We start from the raw sequence: 20,024 nt of genomic DNA, 5'->3' as shown, positions 1-20,024 counted from the left end.
CTCGTCCCTGCCTCCCTAACCTGTTCTTCCTCCCACCTATCCCCTCCTCCCACCTCAAGCCGCACCTCCATCTCCTACCGACCAACCTCATCCCGCCCCCTTGACCTGTCCGTCCTCCCTGGACTGACCTATCCCCTTCCTAACTCCCTACCTACACTCACCTTTCCTGGCTCCATCCCCGCCTCTTCGACCTGTTTGTTTCCTCTCCACCTATCCTCTCCTCTATCCCTCTTCTATCCGCCTCCCACTCTCTCCCTATTTATTTCAAAACCCCCTTCCCCTCCCCCTTTTCTGATGAAGGGTCTAGGCCCGAAACGTCAGCCTCTCTGCTCCTATGATGCTGCTTGGCCTGCTGTGTTCATCCAGCCCTGCACCTTGTTGTCTCGGATTCTCCAGCATCTGCAGTTCCTACTATCTCAGATGATAATCTGCCTTTGTTTTTGGTACCAAAGTGGATTGCCTCACATTTTTCCACATTATACTTCATCTGCCATGCATTTGTCCACTCATGCCCAAATCACAGACCTTGCTAGATGATGATAGCTGCATTGGGATGAAAGCAGAGCATCTTGTTGTGCTGTGCTTTCCTTTCCCTTCTAATTTAGCTTCTCATTATTGTTGTTTCACTCTTTGAAGCATAGGTTTTCTAGTATTACAGCATACTGCAGCTGTAGGACTGCCTGATTTTCCTCTGTTACAGTGACAGAATTTTGACTTGACTCTGCCCCATATGTCATTAAAACAGTATAAAATTGTGCTTCAGAATAGAAAAATTGGCTACTTTGAGTCTGTTGCTTGTTATTTGAAAAATATTGTATATGTTCAAATAGCGAGTGTCTATTTGTTATTTATTTACTGTGACTTTTGTTTTTCTGACTTCCTGACCATCTTCCACAAATGTTATAGTTTGATTTATTTTGGCCTCAGAATTGCAAATTTTAGATGTGTGGGTGTGATGTAATTTGCAGCAGACAATTTGTAATATATACCTTTTTAATGTAGAGTGATTAAGTGTCTGACTAATGTCTGTGAATGCTCTTTCATGGAAAATTGTTATTTTGGCCTTTTTTTATTCACCTCTGATTTAAGCATATTCTGCACCTCTCATCTTGCAGTATAAAATTGAAAAAGCCTCCCTGATGGCTCAAACACTGAACCTGTCCGTCTGGCACAATGATACATTTGGCCGCAACAGTTTTCTAGGTGAAGTGGAAATAGAGTTAAAGAATTGGGATTGGAGCAACAAGAAGATGGATTGGCATGACCTGAAACCAAGGGTAATTAATAATGTAAATTAAAGAGGGAAAGACTGCGACTCTGGTCTTAACTGCTGGGAAGGGAGCATGAATGTTGGGTTGCTCCATAATGACATGGGTTATAGTATTGCTGATGCTATTTTCTCTTTACTCTTTTAGTTATCATAGCAAATGTACCCACAGCAAACTTTTATAAAGACAATAAAAATGTATTTAGTAATTGTTGGAAATTTGAAATGTTAACTCCATGCTAAATTTCTTAGCTTGAAAGTCAGACTCTGAAGAGAATAGAAAGGAAGGCTGAACATTTCAGGTGTATATTCATCATCAGTAATGAAAACTGAAATAAGCAAACATTTCAATAGGACTGAGGAGAGAAAAAAATCAGAGCGAAGATGCAACATAGTCCAGAAAATGGAAAAACTAGAAGTAATCCAGAAGATCAAGTCAATGAGACATCACAACTGAAGTGAAAGAACAGTAGAATATTATAATATGTTGTAAGTAGAATGTTCAGGCCAGAGCACTAAAATACTGCGCATATAGGATTGCTTTGGAAGTACTAAGAGCAGACTTGAAGGCCTAAAATATAGTTGTCACACTTGTGGGCAGATTGATAGTGTTTTATAATTGCTTGTGTTTTATAATTGCTTATCTGACATGCATTTGGTTTTCACCAATGGAGAAGAAGCCACATTCGAGTTGAAAGTACTATTCGTTATATTAAGTGAAATATAAGCAAATTGCCATTTTAAATGGAAGGGACTTAAACAATAATGTGGGACAAGGCAATAGTCAGCTATTATGTTGTGCAGTCAGGATGAGAAAAGGCCATCATTTCAATATGTGTTTGATCCATTTTTACTGGACACTGATATTCTTTCTTCCATCTTTCATTTCCTGCATCCATTACCTACTTCTTTGAAGGGGAGAAGAACAGCCAGTTGATGAACCTCTGTCTAAAAGATTCTGCTCCTGTTTCCAGTTCCGGAAATGGTGATCAAAAAATTCTACAGAGGCCCCACCCCATTTATTATCTAATATTTACATTTCCTTCAGCTGAAATTTCATGGTTTTCCAGAATTATGTAGTAATACCCTCCTGAAGAGTTGCAAGGATTTGGTCCTTTCTATCATGTTCAGAATAATTTTGACAAGCTGGTCACTTTCCATGAGAAAATTAAATTTCAGTTTATTCAATATCAATCTCTGCTTTTAAAAAATTCAATTGATAACTTCAGCTGAAACTATCTCTCCATCTGTAGGATATTGATGCTATTTAGATTAGAGATCTGAATTAGGCCTCTAAGTCTGCACCTCTCAGTGAATTCAAAACCAATGCACAAAGCTTTTTTCTGTAGTTGGTGCATTTAGGCTGTTAGTTATCCACGCTCCTCCTCTGTACCTTCTCTAGGACAAAGTTGTTGCTTATGATGGATTCAAAAGGATACACCCCACCTGACTGATGCTTTGTACATACAATTACCTTGACTTTCTACTGAACAGTCTGGCCGATACAACCTAGGACAAATGAAAGAAAAATACCACAGACACTAGAAATCTGAAATAACAAGAAAATGCTGGAGAAACTCTGCAGGTCTTATGATTGCAGTCCGATATGAGTTTTCTTCAAAACCCTGAACTCTCTTCACTTTAGTTGCAGAAATTTTTTTGAGGTCTTCCCTAAAGATTTAAACTTTATGGTCAATCTCAAGCTTTTCTTTCCCCATGACCATGAACATAGACACATTAAATATATCCCTTCCCTATGCATTTGCTGCAATTACATGAAAGGGCAAATAGAATTAGGGGAAACAAAGGTCTAAAAGCGGACAAGAGATGATATGATTGGTAATAAGAGCATTATTGTGGATGCTGGAAGATAACTTAAAAAAGATGAGCACAATTAGAGCCTTGATATTTTTGAGACCAGGAAAGGAAAGGCATCATCGAAATGGGTAGATATGGTCAACTGCAGTGTAGATGGAGAAGTCCAGAAATGGAAAAGTCAGAGGTACCATATGAAAGTGAAGGCTGGCTGAAAATTAATATTACTGTTCAGCAAATTCTCAAGATCAAAGTATGAGAAGGAACCACAGCCTATATGCTATTCAAGTGTGACTGAAAGAAACTTGGCAGAGGGCTTGATTGCACAAGGGCAGAGCGTGACACCTTTTTGGTAAACTGTATTTGCATTTATTATTAGTTTTAATGAATTACATACCTGTACATTTAAAAATAGCTTTTGCTATATCATGGTAAAATATTACCAACAAAATATAGATTAAATGATGTTTCTTGGTCATGACCGTTGCAGACAATTTCAGTTGACAGAACAGGTGATAGAGGCAGCTTAAAAGTGGCTTTCCGATACATTCCTCATGGATACAAAGGTATTTTCTCCTTCATTTTCTTTGTAATAAGTTTTAGTTTTTCACATTGTATCAACATAGTAATTGATGATTCTGCACACAGGAAGAAAAACAGGAGAAGTTCAAATTTGGGTGAAAGAAGCCAGTAATTTACCCCAGATTAGGCCAAGTCGTTTGGATCCATTTGTTAAATGGTAAAAGGATTACTTATTAATATGCTTATTGAACTTGATGTGTATTTCCGTAGATCTCAGCTGATGTTACTACTGAACACAGGTCACATCTCAGACTGAAATCTAGCTCAACCATAATATTTTTTATTATTTATTGCTGTGGTCTTTTGCTGAAACACAATCACACAATGCACAGGCTTGGTTTTAACAGTAAAGAAGTTAATTATACAAAAAAATATAACATTGAATAAACCAAATTATTTACATTTAAGACAACTTGAAATATTTTGGAACAAGTGATAAAATACCACCTCATCTACTTCCCACATCATCACTTCCCAGTACTCAAATACCAAAGAGTTCCTTTCTCTATCATATCTGTAGGTTTGGCTGAACAGTTTCTTCAAATTCCCATTGTTGACAGTTTGATAGCCTTTTTCTTGATGAGTCTCTCACTGTGCTCCCCTTTTTGTCTCCCTTTTGCCTGCCTCCCTCTTGCCTTCCTTTTCCCTCCCTCCCATTCAAACTCCAAAATAAATGATATTGAAACAATTCTAAATTGTAAACCTTCAATCACATCTTCCCCCAGAGAAGAATGGAAATGTATCTTTAAGAGGCAGTTTATTACCCCAACTAAAAATGACCTTAACTACATTTCTATAACATTAACAGCAGTAACATATTGACATTAAACATACAAGGAATATACAGCAACTGTTACTTAACATAAATACATGGGGAGTACAGCATGCCATGTCCTTCATATCTGTTCTCGATAAAGAGACTGCTATAGTCCTTTCTTTTCCAGGTACAAGAATAATTTTCAAATTATTGGTTGGACAGTTAATCTCCACCAAAACAATCATAAGTTATTGTCTTAAATTGATTTTCTTGGAAACATTTTATCATGAATTGTATAATTGGCAGTTTCTTCTACATTGTTAGTGATTTAAGTTTCAAAATGAGATAGAACTAACACAAAACTTGATGTCTCCTTCTCAATTGTTGGATATTTTTGTTGACAGGCTATGAATTTCTTCGAAAAATAACTGACAGGTTATTCAATCCCCATCTGCTTTTGCAGTAAAATAGTCCCATGCTGATGTCACTGTCACTGGCATCAGCAGATGGTTTGAATTGCTTCTCCTAATTTGGCACAACTAAAACTGTTGCGGTTGCCAGCACAGATTTCTCGTATTCAAAGGCATTTTGACATTCATGCATCCATTCTAATTTTCTGCCTAAATTTGTTGAAGGTGCAAGGACATTGCGAAGTTCAGAACAAACTTGTGATAAAATCTACTCAGTCCGACATCTCTCAAAACTTCACATTTTGTTCTAAGCGCAGGAAAATCCAAAATAGCCTTTATGTTCACTTTCTACTTACCTTGCCTGACAGCCCAACTAAGTCACTTTTGCATTGGCAAATTCACTTTCAGCCACATATCTAATCAATTTGGCTTTTTATAGCTGGTCAAACTGTTCAGTTGTGCGATGTAAATGTTCTTCAACTTTTTTCTCAGCTAAAAAGATGTTGATGTAAACCATGCAATTACATAGTCCTTCAATTACTTTTTTGGTTGATCACTGGAATGTTGCTGGTGCATTTTTCATCCCAAATGGTGTGACTTTGCATTGGTAAAATCTCTCCTGGAGTTACAAAACAAAACTATATTTCTGTAATTTAGTCAGCAACAGAACGTAATATTCTTGTTAGCAACTTGATGATGGTGACAAATCACAGACTTCCAATTTTTTCAATGCAGTCCTCAATTTCAGGAAGAGGATGTAAGTCAGTTTTTGTTACCACTTTGAGTTATTGACAATCAGTGCAAAATAGAAAACTATCTGGTTTCAAATCATTGAGATTAGTGAACTTCAGTTGCCATGACTCATTTCAATAATGTCATTGTCCATCATGAGGTTAATCTCACTGAGCTGATCTCTCTGGGTTAAGTTTATATGGATGTTTTATAGAACATCAAACAGTACAGCACAGGAATGGACCCTTTGGCCTACGATGTTGTGCCGAGTGTGGCGCCAAATTAAACTAATCCCTTCTGTCTGCCCTTGGTCCATATCCTTCCATTACTTACATATTCATGAGCTTATCTAAAAGTCCCTTAAACATCCCTATAATAACTGCCTCCACCAGACTCCTAGCACTCACATTACCTTTGAACTCCACCCCCCCATCCTAAATGCATGTCCCCTAGTATTAGACATTTCAACTCTGGGGAAGATGATTCTGACTGTCAACCCTATCTATGCATCTCGCAATTTTATAGATTTCTATCAAGTCTCCCCTTAGCCTCCACTGCTTCAGAGGAAAAAAAAAAGAGTTTTTCTAGCCTCTCCTTTTATAGGTCATAGCCTCTAATCCAGGCGCCATTTGGGAAGCCTCTTCTGTACCCTCTCCAAAGACTCCACATCCATCCTGTAATGTGGTGACCAGAATTGAACGCAATACTCTTAAGTGTGACTTAACCGAAGTCTTACAAAGCTGCAATGTGACATCCTGACTCTTGTAATCAATTCCCCAACCAATAAAGGCAAGCTTGCCATGTGCCTTCTTTCCCCACCCTAACTACTTGCATGGCCATTTTCAGGGAGATATGGACTTGAACCCCAAGATCCCTCTGTACGTCATAGGTAATGCATCCCCTACATTAACACCATAAACAGCCAAAACTGTTTCTGGCCTCTCCAAACAAATAATTTATGATTCTGAAATAGGCTTTTAAAGTCACTTGGATAGTTTTTTTTTGGAAGATAAGACATGATGCTACCTAACCATTGTTTTAAGTGTCTCCATATTATTCAGTCTGCTTGTAAGTCATTTTTGATTTTTAATTTCTGATTCACTCCCCAACTGCTCTGATATTTCGATTTCACTCCCTACTTCTTTCACTACTGTAAATAAACTCATTCTCCTAATAATCATCCCAGTCATTATGCCTCTTTCACATGTTAACATGACACATTTGCTGATTGTTTATCCAGTCTGAAGTACTCAATACATAGTTTAAATCATTGGGTTTCTTTTTTGCTAAGGTCAAATGAACCTTGTTTTTAATGGTTTCCCAGAAACAGGTAACAATACTTGTATCTTCTCCAGCAATGAAATTTTGAACGTCGTCCTTTTTATCTCCTCTAGTTTTCTTTGTTTGTTGAGCACCCTTCAAATGCATTTTAGCCAGCTGCACGTGCCTTGGTCCATTTTACTCTGAAACTCGAATCATGAGCTGGAAGCATTGTCCCTGAGTTTTGGTTTATCATATTTTTTCTTTCACCATTTTAAGTGATTCCCTCATCAGAATCTGTATGTTAGTTCAAAGGGACTAAATCCTGTAGGGACATTAAGAGTGCCCTCAGTTGCAAACAGTAACAAATGAATCTCTTATCCTAGTCATTACAACATTCTTGATGATCAGCTGTCATCATGGTCTTCAAGGTTTGATGCCATTTTTCTAGTCTACCTCGAGACTGTGGGCCCTGAGCAGAAAATATACATTGTTTTTTTCCCAAACTAGTTGTCATTTCTTTGAAGGTGGAGATAGCAAGAATTGCAGATGCTGGAGTCAGAGTCAGTACAGTGTGGAGCTGGAGGAACACAGCAGGTCGGGCAGCATCGGGGAACAGGAAAGTTGACATTTCAGGTTTACACTCCTCATCAGGACACCTCATTTCTTTGAAAATTTGCGACAGGAATCAGATTAGAAGTTCAAATGTTATTCTCTTGGGTAAATAATGTGTTGTAAATTATTAAACTAACTTTCCCCTTCTACTTATGCGGCAATTTTTCCTAAAGTGACTATTTCAGGAAATCTTTTGGAAATACCCATTGTCATTAAAAGATACTGATTACCATTCCTTGTTTTAGGTTGGGATTCTACACAATCTATTAAACTGCAGCAAAGGGCCGTTCAAAAGTTAGTATTGAAACTAAGGTGCGGTTTATTTGACGGTTGAGTGTTCCAAACTGCCTGACATATATGGCATGTCTGGCAAAATTTGACCACAGCTTTATATAATTCTGGCCAATAAAAATGTTTAATATTTTAGTTTGTTTTCCTAATATCTAATTGACCTGCCATTGGAATTTTGTGTACAAGTCATAAAATTTTCGCTATAGTGCTCAAATGGAACTACCACCTGATGAACCACTGCCCATTACTTATTGACTCTGACTTTGAAATGGTCTCCATTTCCTCATGAGTACTTTTGTCTTTCAAATAAGAACATTCCGGTTTTGATTTTTTTTTTCAATTTCTGAATAGGCTGTTTGGTCTAACTCTCAAAATTCTAAATCTGTTTGTTGCATTTCCATTACAGAAGATGGCCTAAACACATCAGCTTCATTTTCATTACATTATCCTTTTTACCTCATCCTTGTTTAGTAAATTTTTCAAACATTTCTAAATCCCTATTAGGGAGCAATCCAAGCTGTCTGTCTTGCAATATTTCAGTTTCCTTTACCTCCAGCAGTTGTTCCTCCACTCTTTTGTGAGGCCAATGTTCTTGATCCTTCCAGGACATTTCCAAAACCGGTATTAGTTTCACTACACTTGCTACAAAGTTTCCATCTATCAAGTCTGCTTTTAATCTAATTCTGCATATTGAGACTGGTTTCTAACCTCTGTACTTGTGTCCAATTAATGTTTTCTCCTTCATTAACGTCTTTGGAAGATGCACAATATCATCAGCCAGCATCAGTTACTGATTTTGTCCAGTTTCTCAATATCTTTGTTGATTTACCTCAATTTGAAGATTTTTGAGAAAATATCCAGAACCTCAATCCATTTGATTTTCCTTGTCAACATTAGAAAAAGAATTTTGATGACTGTCCTGAGCCATATCTGTCTTCTCAGTACATTCAAAGGAAACATCATCTTTTTGTCCGTTCTAATACTTCTTTCCTCATGATCCATTTCTGAAGATTAATTGGATGTTCCTACTTCTGCCATTTAATCTGTCTCCCATTTAGCTTCCAGCAATTGGCTTCAGTATGTCCATTCTTTTCATAAAGCATATTCATTTTTATATCACTTTTTAAATTCTAGTTTTTGACCTTCCTTTCTTATAGTGTCCTTTTGTCTGTTCTCTTAAAACCATAAACTCTTCCTTCTGCAGATATCCAGAGGGCAACTGCAGGAATAGGATTTTCATCTGACCATCTCTCCATCTGTAATTGTCTGCCTAAGATATCATAGCTGCCAGAACTGCTGATTCTCTGATCTGGATTACTCGAGACTCATCCAAGTTGTTTTTTCAAGTGTGCAGGAATGCTATTTCTGAATTTTCCCATGATCACAGTTTCAATACATTCCACAATTTTTCTCTTGCTTTAGTTATGTAAACAACTGATCTCACAGCATTTATTTCTCCCATGTAAATTTTCCAAATGTCTGTTTAGGTTCCTTTCTTGTCACCTAAAATTTAAACTGATAAGCTTCAGACACAAGCTCACAAGCATTGACTTGTCTTTTTGGCCATTTCATACTCTGCAGACCATTCTTCTGCCAAACCAATGTGCATTGTCAGAGCTTATCTGTCAAAACACTCTGTAACATTAAGTACCAAATGTCTTGTGGCCGCTTCATTTGTCCCAGCTACCTTTGACAAATAAGATGAAATATGTTTTGATTCCATGAACATTAAATTTAGGCACTCAATATAAATTCTTTGTTAAATCAAATCCCTCATTAGAATCAGTATTATCCTTTTGAACCATTACCTCCTTGTTCCTTCTTTACTGTAGATTTTTCTTTGGAAAACTCATGCTATCTAAATTTCCTATCTCTCTGGAATTCAAATAAAAGCAAAATATTACAGATGCTGAAAATTTGAAACAAAAACAGATAACGCTGAATTTGGCAGGCCTGGCAGCATCTGTGAGAGAGAAACAAAGTAAATGCTTTGAGTTCAAAGACTTCTCTTGTTTGGACTCAACATTAACTCTGTTTCTCTCCACAAAGATGCTGCCAGACCTAGTGAGTTTCTTCAGTAATTTCTGTTTCTCTTTTCAAGTTTAAGGTTTTTAAAATTTCATTAGCATTTCCAATGTACTCTGTTTATCTTTTCCTCTCTTTTCATGTCAAGTTTTCTTACCCATGAGTCCCTTTCCATTATTCTTTATTTCTTTCTCTCCCATAACTCCAGACTTTTTATTTCCAACCTTTTTAAGGAATCAATGGTCCAAATTGCTGTTTTGTTGGTGTTGGGCAGACCCTACCCTCACATCCCCTCAGCTGATGAATCACAACTCCTCCATGCCAAACAGCACTTGGAGAAAGCACGAAGGACACAATGGACACAAAACATACTCTGGATGGGAACTTTAACAGCTATCATCAAGAGTGGCTTTGCGGCTTCACTATTTATTGAGCTGGTCCAGTCTTAAGAATACAGCTGCTAACTGGGTCCACTGTGGGTGGTGAGGGAACCAACAAGAGGGGAAAACATACTTGACTGCATCCTTACCGATCTGCCTGTTGCAGATGCGTCTGTTGATGACAGAATGTGTAGGAGTGCCCACTGCACAGACCAAGTACTGTCTTCACATTGAGGATAACCTCCAGTGGTGTGGTACTACCACTATATTAAATAGGATAGATTTTGAAGTATATAACAAGTAAAAAGGTGCTGTGTGCCATCAGAAGTAGAAGAATTGTAGTCACACACAATCTACAACCTCATACCACACCATCAGGCTAGGGATCAACCTTTGTTCAATGGAGAGTGCAAGAGGGCATCCTAAGGGCAGCACCAGACACACCTAAAAGTGAGATGTCAACTTGGTGTAGCTAGAACTCGGAGCTACCTATATGCCAAACAGTTTATAAAGCAAGTGATGGACACAGTTAAATGATTCTGCAACCAACAGATCAGATCAAAGCTCCGCAGTCTTGGCACATTTAGTCACTGGAGGAAGATGCTCCTAAAATATCCCTACACTTAATGATTGGCCTAGTATATCAGTCTGAAAGTTAAGGCTTAAGTAATAGTAACAACTTTTTAATCCAGAAGTGTCGAGTTGATGATCCATCTCGGCCTCACCTGGATGCAGCCAGCATCATAGGTGCTAGTCTTTAGCCAATTCAATTCACTCTGTGATATCGAGAAACAGCTGAAAGCACTGGATATTGCAAAACCTATGGGCCTTGACAATATTCTGGCAATAGCACTGAAAATTTGTGCTTCAAAACTGGATGTGCCCCTAACAAAACTGTACCAATCCCGCTTCAACCCTGGCACCTACACAGCAGTGTGCAATATTGCCCAGGTATGTCCCGTAGACACCAGTTTCTCAAGGCCAGCTAGGGACAGGCAATAAATGTTGACCCAGCCAATGATGCCCACATCCTGCAGATAAATGAATTAAAAAAGAAAATCAATCTGGCCAATCATTTCCCTATTAGTCCACTCGATCATCTGTAAAATAAGGGAAGGAATCATCAACAGTGTTATCAAGTAGCACATGCGTAGTAATAACCTGATGCACTCAACTCCTGACCTTATTTCAGCCTAGGTTAAAAAATGGACAAAAATGAACTCCAGAGGTGAGGTGAGATTGGCTGCCATTTCCATCAGGTTATATTTTGCTGAGTGTTGTATCAAAAAGCCTGTGCAAAACTGGACTCTGGGAATTGGGAGGAAACTTTCCACTGGTTAAGTCATACCTGGCCTAATGGAAGATGGTTATGTTTGCTAGAAGTCAGTCATTTCAGTTCTAAGAGTATTTCTGCAGAAATTGCTCAGGGTAGTGTCCTAGGCCCAACCATCTTCAGCTGCTTCGTCAATGACCTTCCCTCCAATGTAAGGCCAGAGGTGGGGGTGTTTGCTGATGGTTGCATAATGTTAAGCACCATTTACAACTCGGCTACTAAAGCAACACCTGTGCAAGTACAGCAAGACATGCTGAGTGATGGCAAGAACTGCAGCTGCTGGAGTCCGAGTCGATACAGTCTGGAGCTGGAGGAACACTGCAGCTCAGGCAGCATCAGAGGAGTAGGAAAGTCAACATTTCGGGTCGGGACCTTTCACTTCTGAAGAAGACATGCTGAGTTTCTCCAGCACTTTTATTTTAAATCAGATTACCAGCACCAGCAATATTTTGATTTGTTTTTCACTGACTGTCCTGACTTGGAAGTATATTGTCATTCCTTTATAATATCACTGCTCCTTCACTGTCGCTGGATCAAAATCCTGGAACCTCCACCCTATCAGCACTCTGGTTCTACCTACATCAGATGGACTGTAGCAGTTCATTACCAATTTCTCAAGGTCAATTAAGGATATGCAATAAGTACCAACCCACAAGCAACATTCACATTCTCTGAAAGAATAAAAATAAAAAGACCCTCACCCCATTACCACACTAGCCTTTGGCTCAATTCTCACACCACTTTAGCCCTTTAAGATTGGAGTTTGGAATTAGCAGCATGCAAATCATCGGTGTCCCAAAGTAATTTGAATGCAGAGACACAGAAAATCTGTGCATCTACACCGGATGCATCTTCTGGCTTTTAGCTTGCTTTATGAACACCCACACACACTTTGCATTTACTTGGAAGCTGTCACTTTCTGAATGACTTGCAATTGTTTTAAGTGCACAAGGTCTTCAGTGCCCAGTTACAGGCTTCCTATGTCTGTGACTTGCATTGTTTTTAATGGAGAGGAGGAGGCAGACAGGTTGTCAAGGTGGGGAAAGCCGAATTTTCAAGGGGTTGACGTCTCATTGTACAACACCATGTTACATCAACATCATAGCTGTAGCATGTACCAACAGTTTTCATGGCAAGCACACTGCATGTGCTTCAAGCAAATGCCAGTTTGAAAGTCAAAGACGAGTGGTTCTTGGTAGGGTCAGTTGGGGTTACACCACAGTCAGTCAAAAAGGCCTTATCTGATTATACTGCAGCAGGTTGGCCACAGTCAGCTAGGTGCTTAGTCCTTTCAGAGTCCAGGGATCTGTGCCCTTGCAGCCTGTTCATTGAGCCACCATCAGTTCTGCAGTCAAGACCAACTAGGCCAAAAATTACAAGTAGGATCAGACTGGGGTCTGGTCCAGTTTTCCTGCAATGCAATAAAGTGAAGGATTGAGTATGATGGACATGGATGGAACAATGGTTATTGGTGATGCAGAACCAGGAGAAGTTGTGAGGTGTCCCAGTGCATGAGTAGGAAATACAGAGGACAGGAAGGGTTAGCAGTTTGGCAAGATGAGATTGATGAAAGTAGTAGTTGAGTGAACAGGATACGTGCAACAGTGAGATAGTAATCCATCAACCCAGATGAGACGTGTGTGCAGTGGCAGAGTTATAATGATTGGGTGTCTGTGTGAGTTTTAGGTAGCATCAAGGAGATTGGGCTACCACTTCCAATTCCCTTTGCTGGAAATGGGGTGTGATCTTTCCTTTGTGTTGTGTTTGGTAATAATGGTGGAGCACTATAGTGGGAGAGGCAGTTTCTGGCTTGCAGCACGTGAAGGAGTGTGCAGCTGGGCTTTAAATATGATGCCTGTGTAGTGAATGTAACAAGGTCCTGGTAATGGCTAGAACTTCCATAGCTTATGCCACGCAATTTCATCAGAGGTGTGAAGAGCCTTGTTGTCTAATTAATCAGATGTAAAGCAGAAGATTACACGAGAATGGGTACTCTAAGCCATGGGGATCTGGGTGCTATGAGTCACACTCCTTAAAACACTTATACTGAAATAGGGAAAGTTCTGCCCAGTTTGCATTGTCTGCTCAGAACAGTGGTCAGTCTCTGACTTCCCCATGACCTGGTCCATGCCACGATTGTGACAAGAGTCTTCAGTCTTATAACCTACACATTTGAATTTTCTATCTGCTACATCTACCTAAAATCCTTTCTAAACCTACTATTCTAGCCATGTATTACATGATTTGTCGGACCTTGTTTTCCCCATCCCAGTCTTTTTCACACATACTTTATGACATTATAGATTTAATGCAAAGGCAGATTGATTAGACATTCTCAGGTCTGTACAAGATCCTGTAGTGATTGAAAACTTTGAATTAATGAATTTGCAGATCAGTTATGCAATGCAGGCATAATTTACCAACAAGAGGACTGTCAACAGAAACACAAAGTATAGCATCCTGTTATGTTGTGGATCTTAAATTATTTTCAGTAACATTTGTGAATAATCGAAAATATGGATAATCCGGTTTCCACTACAGAAATGTTCTAAAATACTTCCTGTGCCTCGTTCTCCAATTTTTGGCTCAACATAAAAGTTAAAATAGTACATGTTTGATGATTTTCATCATCTAGCAGCAAAATCTTGCTTCTGAGTCATATAAGTAGGTACTTAACTATTTGACTTAGTCATCCAATTGTAGAAGAAAGCTCAAGTTTTTGTTGGTGTTCTAGGGCATGCATGTGTCAAAAAGCAAGACTTTTCTTCACAGTAAACCTAGGTTTTGAGATCAGAGAAACTTTTGAGAGTACTATAATTGTGTTTCTGTTTTTCCCTGCAAGCTTCATTCTTCCAGACACAAGCAGAAAAAGCCGTCAGAAGACTCGGGTTGTGAAGAACAGTAGAAATCCTGTATTCAATCACACCATGGTTTATGATGGTTTCAGCACTGAAGATCTTAAGGATGCATGTGTTGAGCTTTCCGTCTGGGACCATGACAAACTGATTAATCATTTCCTTGGAGGACTGAGGATTGGCCTTGGCACAGGTAACAGCCTCTGAAACATGGTGCTGAAATTAGTACAGATTTAAATTTCACTGTAGTCCACTGTAGCTGTTTGGTAACTATTCCTGATGTGAATTTCATACTTTGACCAAGAGAACTTTTGAAATAATTCTACAAATCAGAAATTGCAATTTGTAATTTCTTTTTAAACATTGAATGCTGTGTTAATGCAATCAAAATTAGATTGCAATCCTGTCAGGCGACCACATAATCTCCAATTTGAAACCGATTGTTCCTTGGTATTGTACAATTAGCATAATATATCTAAGCCAGTTCAAACATAACTTCACTGTGAGCTTTTTGTATAAATAAAACACTTTTTCAGTTGTCCCCATGATAGCAGTGGTTTTGATCCTTAAAGGACCTGTTCCTCAATTTTTAATCCCAACCTATGCAAATACATTTGCTTAGTTTACCCGATGGTGACCCTTTTTAACCTAGAGAATTCATTGGGTGGCACAGTGGTTAGTACTGCTGCCTCACAGCGCCAGGGACCTGGGTTCAATTCCACCCTCGGGTGACTGTCTGTGTGGAGTTTGCACATCCTCCCCGTGTCTGCGTGGGTTTCCTCTGGGTGCTCTGGTTTCCTCCCACAGTCCAAAGATGTGCAGGCTAGGTGGATTGGTCATGCTAAATTGCCCGTAGTGTTCAGGGATTTGTAAATTAGGTGGGTTATATGGGGATGGGTTTGGGTGGGTGCTCTGAGGGTTGGTGTGGATTTGTTGGGCCAAAGGGCCTGTTACCACACTGTAGGGATTCTATGATCTATCTATACGAGTTCAAGATAAGCAAGATTGTTGTGGAGGATTCAGTTGACTGTCCATGTTTAATCTCTGGTACATATGAATGTACAAATGTATGATATAGAAGTAGAAGTCTCTTGAGCCTGCTGTGTCAGTCAATAAATTTGTTTCCCATCTACATCTAGTAACCCTTGAATCACCTGCATAACCATAAACTATCCATCTCTTAAGTATTCAAGGAATCTGTCTTCACTGCCTCCTGAGGCAATGCTTACTCTTCTAAACTTCACTGGAAAAAAGCCCACCTATCCAACTTGTCCTCGTAAAACAGCCCCTCTTTCCAGGTATCAATCTAGTGAACCTCTGAACCACCTCCAATGCTTTAAAGCCTTCCTTAAAATAAGGAGCCCTAAATTGCACAAAGTATTCAAGTGAGCGACTTACCTGCATGTGTGAAGCATAACGTTCTTTTATGTTCAGTTTCTCTCATAATAAAGGATAGCATGCCATTTGTGACTCCTCAGATACTGAAGAAGTCTGTGCCCAAGTGCAGAAAATCCTGTTATCCAGGTTTGGACACTCAAGGTGGAAAGTAACATTGCCTGGCACTTGTATGGCATTAATGACCCTCTTCAATTTAGAATCTAACCATTAACCCTGATGTGCAATTGTATCACCATTACTGATTACCCCACTATCGACATCCAGGTGGTTACAATTGACCAGAAACTGAACTGGACCAGCTATTTAAATACTATGGTTACAAGAGTTGTTCAGAATCAGAAATATGGAATCCTGCAGGGAGTAACTCACCTCTTGACTCCCCGTAGCCTGTTCACCATCTACAAGGCACAAGTCAGAAATGTGATGGAATGTTCCCAACTTGCCTGGATGAGCACAGTCCCAACAGTGCTCAAGAAGCTTGACACCATCCAAAGCAGCTCACTTGACTGGCACCACATCCACAAACATTCTTTCTGTCCACTGCCGACATTCAGTAGCAGCAGTGTGTAAAGTTTACAAGATAGCAGGAATTCACCAAGGCTGCTTAGACTGCACCTTCCAAATCAACAACCACTTCCAAGTCAACAACCACTTCCATCTGCAAGGACAATGGCAGCAAATACATGGGAACACCACCACGTGCAAATTCCCATTCAAGCTACTCATCATGCTGACTTGGAAATATGTTAGTTTCTTCATTGTCACTGGATCAAAATCCTGAAACTCCCTCCCTGACAGCCTTGTGGGTGTACTCCAACCAAAGGGAAAGCAGTAGTTCAAAATGGCAGCTCATCACATCTTCTCAAGTGCGACTTGAAATAGGCAACATATTTTGGTCCAGATGGTGCTGCCCATACCCCATGAACTATTTTAAAAAAAAAAATCAGTAGCCTTAGTTGCATGCTGGACTGGCATACTAATGTTTTGGGACCTGTTCACCAGAACACCTAAATTCATCTGTACCTCAGGATTCTGTAGTCATTCTCTGTTTGAGTAATACAGTTTTGGTATTTTTTTCTACCAAACTAATCAGCTTCATATTTCTTTCATACTTGTACCAAGGCTAATGATGTCTAAAGCCAAGTGACCCTTGTGGAACTGAAACTGAGCATTGGTGAAGAGGGTATTGCTGAGTCAGTGTTGTTTGAAAAGATGTGTGCAAGTACTTTACACATGTTATTTGCATTGGATGATATTTGTGGAATTTGTTCCTTTTATTTAATTGACCATCACTATTCACAACTTGATGTGGCAGGGTGGCAGAACTTTGATCTGATCCATTGGTTGTGGGATCATTGAACTTTGTATTTTAGTTCTTTTTTTTTTCCCTTTTCATGGGATGTGGGTAAGACAAGGCCAGTAATTGAGATAACAAGGTGTAGAGCTGGGTGAACACAACAGGCCAAGCAGCATCAGAGGAACAGGAAAGCTGAAGTTTCGTGTCTAGACCCTTCTTCCATTTTCTGAAGAAGGGTCTAGACCCGAAACGTTAGCTTTCCTGCTCCTCTGATGCTGCTTGGCCTACTGCGTTCATCCAGCTCTACACCTTGTTATCTCAGATTCTCCAGCATCGGCAGTTTCCACTATCTCTGAAGGCCGGTATTTGTTTTCCATCCCTGATTATCCATGATCACATTACTGAGATTAACCTTTCTTTTCTGAATTGATTAATTTAAATTGTACAAACTGCCATGATGGGATTTGAATCCATCCTCCCACGGTATTTGAATCCATCCTCCCACGGTATTTGCCTTGGGAATTACTGATCTAGTGACGTCTATTAGTAGAACTAGTAGTTAAGCAGGTGATTGTGGCTAATTGATCAATTACTTGACTGGGTAGACATTCCATCTTGTTCAGTCGATTCAAAAGTTACCTCACCTTTCTATTCTGCTCTTCGCTCAACATTTCAGTATGGCCCACTATTATAATTGCAACTTGCTCTGTCAAGTGGCATTTGCATCTGTTTATTTTGTACAGAACAATGGAAGTGCTCTACATCATTACCTCATGTACTTGTGACAGCAGTCATTCGTGTAAATTTTTAGTGATGTAATTAATATGATGCCTTTGTGAACAAAGTCTGAAATATTCCCTTTGACTATTCTTTTTATTTTACAGGTAAAAGTTATGGATTGACAGTAGACTGGATGGATTCTACAGAAGAAGAAATATCTGTATGGGATAAAATGATGACCCATCCAAATACTTGGGTTGAGGACTTGCTCCCTTTGAGAATGTTGATGCTCAGCAAAATGTCAGGAACCTAAACTGAACATTTTACAAAAACTGAAAAAGTTGTTTTATAAATTGGTATGCCAAAAAAAAAATTATGCCTGCACACTAGTTCTGATTGTCTGGAACAAAAGTTTTTTTTAAGTTTTGTTGTTGTGACCAATTATTTGTACTAGGCTGAGAAGCAAATGACATGGATTTACCTGAACAAAAATAAGTTTATTTAAATTTTATTAAAAGAAAAGCTAAAGCTATATGCTGCAATGTTTAAAAAATATATATAATGCTAGAAATAATAATTCAGTTTGTAATGGACTTCAAAGTTGAAGATTCAATTTAACTTTTTCAGTCGGATGCCACTATATTATATCGATGCTGTAATACATTAACTACTAACAAATCCAACTTTACTTTCATACGTGCGTTACCAGTATACAACAATCACAGAAAATCTGTGCAGTGATTATTTTCTGTTGGAGCACTTAAAATCTTCATAGTTTGACAATTGTTTAAGAAGTTAAGAATTAAAACATTCTTCACGAGCTGTTGCAAATACATACTGCAGAATCAGTTACAACTATCTATGTAATAATAAAGACAAAAGTTCATGGAGTTGTTTAAATTGTGTCTTATATGGGGATTATTAGGCAAATGCCAACATTGCTTGTGGCTGGCACAGCACATCCAGTTTATCTATATCATGGAAATTTTCATCTGCAATTCTCATGCACAGAATGCAGAAAATTTCTCTCACTTTGCTTTGATAAGTGCAACTCTGACAATGCTCAAGAAATTCAACAACATCCAGGACACAGCAGCCTGTTTGTTTGATTGACATCCTAACAAACACCTTCAACATGCACTTGCTCCACCAGCAATGACATCCTGCCACGCTGATGTACTGTGCCAAATGTAAAAAGATCCTAGGACAGCAACTTCCAAACCCGAGACTTCTACCATCTAAAAGGACAAAAGCAACAAATACGTGGAAATACTGCCACCTGCACGTTCCCCTCCAAGCCAAGCATCATCCTGACATGGACTACATACCATTCCTTCAATGTAGTTGGGTCAAAAATCCTGGCAATCCTGTAATCCCTCCCAAAGAGCACTTGATTGATTGATTTGATTTATTGTCACGTGTACTGAAATACAGTGAAAAGCTTTGTTTATGAGTGGTATAGGCAGGTCATAGTAAGCAAAGGATGTACAGATCAAAAAGACTTAGACAGTGGCGTACAGGTTACATCACATGGGGCATACGCTAGGTGAGATAAATGTTAGCAAGATCAGCATTATTTGAGGCTAGAGAGTACATTCATCAGTCTGATAACGGCCAGGAAGAAGCTGTTCCTGAACCTGCTGCTGCATGTGTTCAGGCTCCTGTGTTTTCTGCCTGATAGAAAAGGTTGTAGGAGATCATCACTGGGGTGCGATGGGTGTTTGATGTTGGCAGCCTTTTGGTGGCAGCGCTAAGGTTGTGACTAAACCACATGGGTTGCAATGCTTTCAAGGTGACCACCCCTACCTACTGGGTAATTAGGGATGGGAAATAAATGCTGGCCACAGCTGAAGAAGGGTCACTGGACTCCATGTTACCTCTGCTTTTTCTTCACAGATACTGTCAGACCTGCTGAGTTTCAATAGCAATTTCTGTTTTTGTTTTAGATCTTCAGGATCTGCAGTAATTTGTTTTATATAGAGGAGATTATCTGAATTGAGATTGGGAAAGGGGTAAGTCCAACAAAACGTGGGTGTCATTGTACACCAGTTGCTAAAAGTACACATGCAAGTGCAGCAGACAGTAAAGGCAGCAAATGATTTGCTGGCCTTCATAGTGAGATGATTCAAGTACAGGAGCAGGGATATCTTGCTGCTATTATCCAGGACCTTGGAGAGACAACACCTGAAATGTTGTCAGAGATAGTAAGAACTGCAGGTGCTGGAGTCAGAGATAACACAGTGTGGAGCTGGAGGAACACAGCAGGCCAGGCAGCATCAGAGGAGCA

General features: G+C 39.2%; 1 protein-coding gene across 4 annotated transcripts in view; it reads left to right on the top strand.

Annotated features, from left to right (window-relative positions):
* The window catches only part of LOC109913237 (synaptotagmin-like protein 2), a 121,451-nt gene extending 102,824 nt beyond the window's left edge, over positions 1-18,627 (top strand). For all 4 annotated transcript variants that reach the window (XM_048598341.1, XM_048598339.1, XM_048598340.1 and 1 more), the window contains 5 exons: positions 1,116-1,277; positions 3,573-3,648; positions 3,731-3,821; positions 14,310-14,515; positions 17,902-18,627. In XM_048598341.1, coding sequence (XP_048454298.1) covers positions 1,116-1,277; positions 3,573-3,648; positions 3,731-3,821; positions 14,310-14,515; positions 17,902-18,050 — 684 coding nt within the window. In that variant the 3' untranslated portion in view covers positions 18,051-18,627. The remainder of the gene's footprint in view (positions 1-1,115; positions 1,278-3,572; positions 3,649-3,730; positions 3,822-14,309; positions 14,516-17,901) is intronic.
* Positions 18,628-20,024: the final 1,397 nt, after the last annotated feature.

This window comes from Rhincodon typus, chromosome 6 (genome assembly GCF_021869965.1).
Source record: "Rhincodon typus isolate 14 chromosome 6, sRhiTyp1.1, whole genome shotgun sequence".
NCBI lineage: Eukaryota > Metazoa > Chordata > Chondrichthyes > Orectolobiformes > Rhincodontidae > Rhincodon > Rhincodon typus.
This window is presented reverse-complemented; position numbering and strand designations above follow the sequence as displayed.